The 993-nt window shown below is 44.8% G+C and overlaps 1 protein-coding gene across 2 annotated transcripts in view; it reads right to left on the reverse strand.

Annotated features, from left to right (window-relative positions):
- dcc (DCC netrin 1 receptor) overlaps nucleotides 1-993 on the reverse strand; it is a 167,240-nt gene that overhangs the window by 101,344 nt on the left and 64,903 nt on the right. For both annotated transcript variants that reach the window (XM_037979443.1, XM_037979442.1), the window contains exon 10: nucleotides 838-986. In XM_037979443.1, coding sequence (XP_037835371.1) covers nucleotides 838-986 — 149 coding nt within the window. The remainder of the gene's footprint in view (nucleotides 1-837; nucleotides 987-993) is intronic.

Below are 993 nucleotides of genomic sequence, written 5' to 3' on the forward strand. Positions count from 1 at the left end.
TGTTAACAGGAAGTGACGTCACATGTCTTCTTCCTGAGTTATTTGGGCTTATTTTGTATTCCACGCTACACAAACCCACAAAGAAGAGACTAGACCGCAGAAACGGTGGCGAATCACTTTAGAAACAATAAATATTGGGTTAAAGTTGCGGGAAAGTTGTGGTTTCGCGGGGTTTGCTTGATTTTGCGTTAATAGTTGTGATTGCAACATCGCAAAATCCTGGAGGGTCTGAATTATTTAAAAATAAAGCAGAGCTTCATTTCTACAGCGTACTCCACATTTAAATCATGAACCTGGGAGCAGCTGGGCACTGAAATAATGTGCACGGCCAAGAATACAGCTTATTTGCTTCTTTTCTGACAGTTTTGAGTCTCCAACATGTTTCCAAATTAACCCGAAGAACAAACAGGTTCTGCCGTTTAAGAACTGGACTCAGGATCTACAGTTTCATAAAAAATGTAATCTTTTCAGATGTTTTTCATCTCCTGCCCTGCCCTGTGTGCTCCCGCAGTTTAAACTGTTGATTCATCTGCTTAAGTTGTAATTTCTGATTCGTGCCAAAGGATTCCCATTTTTCTCCCGAAAGCATCAAACTTTATCTGCTCCAAAGTGCCGGAGGCGTCTCCGCGGCATGTTGAGTTAAAACATGAATTATTTTGAGTTTTCATCTCCCAGCAGCTGATAAATGTGAAAAATATTTTCCTGTTTCTGATTGTGTTTTTCCTTTTTGAACTGAAATGAACAAAGTGATTGTGTTTCAGAGCCTTCAGTCGTTTCTCTAAACGCAGCTGCAGATATCTGGGACCAAACGAAGGCTGATTGGTGCTTTTTGATCACCTGTTCTTTGCCTGACGGGCTCTCGGTCCACAGCAGCCTGTAGCCCAGGACGGGGCCGTTGGGATGGCCGGGGGGCTCCCAGCTCACCTGGATGGAGGTCGGAGACAGAGCCGAGGCCCGGAGAGACTCCACCCGGCTGGGGACCTGGACTGTAGA

Source organism: Kryptolebias marmoratus, linkage group LG14 (assembly GCF_001649575.2).
Source record: "Kryptolebias marmoratus isolate JLee-2015 linkage group LG14, ASM164957v2, whole genome shotgun sequence".
In the NCBI taxonomy this organism is placed as follows: Eukaryota; Metazoa; Chordata; class Actinopteri; order Cyprinodontiformes; family Rivulidae; genus Kryptolebias; species Kryptolebias marmoratus.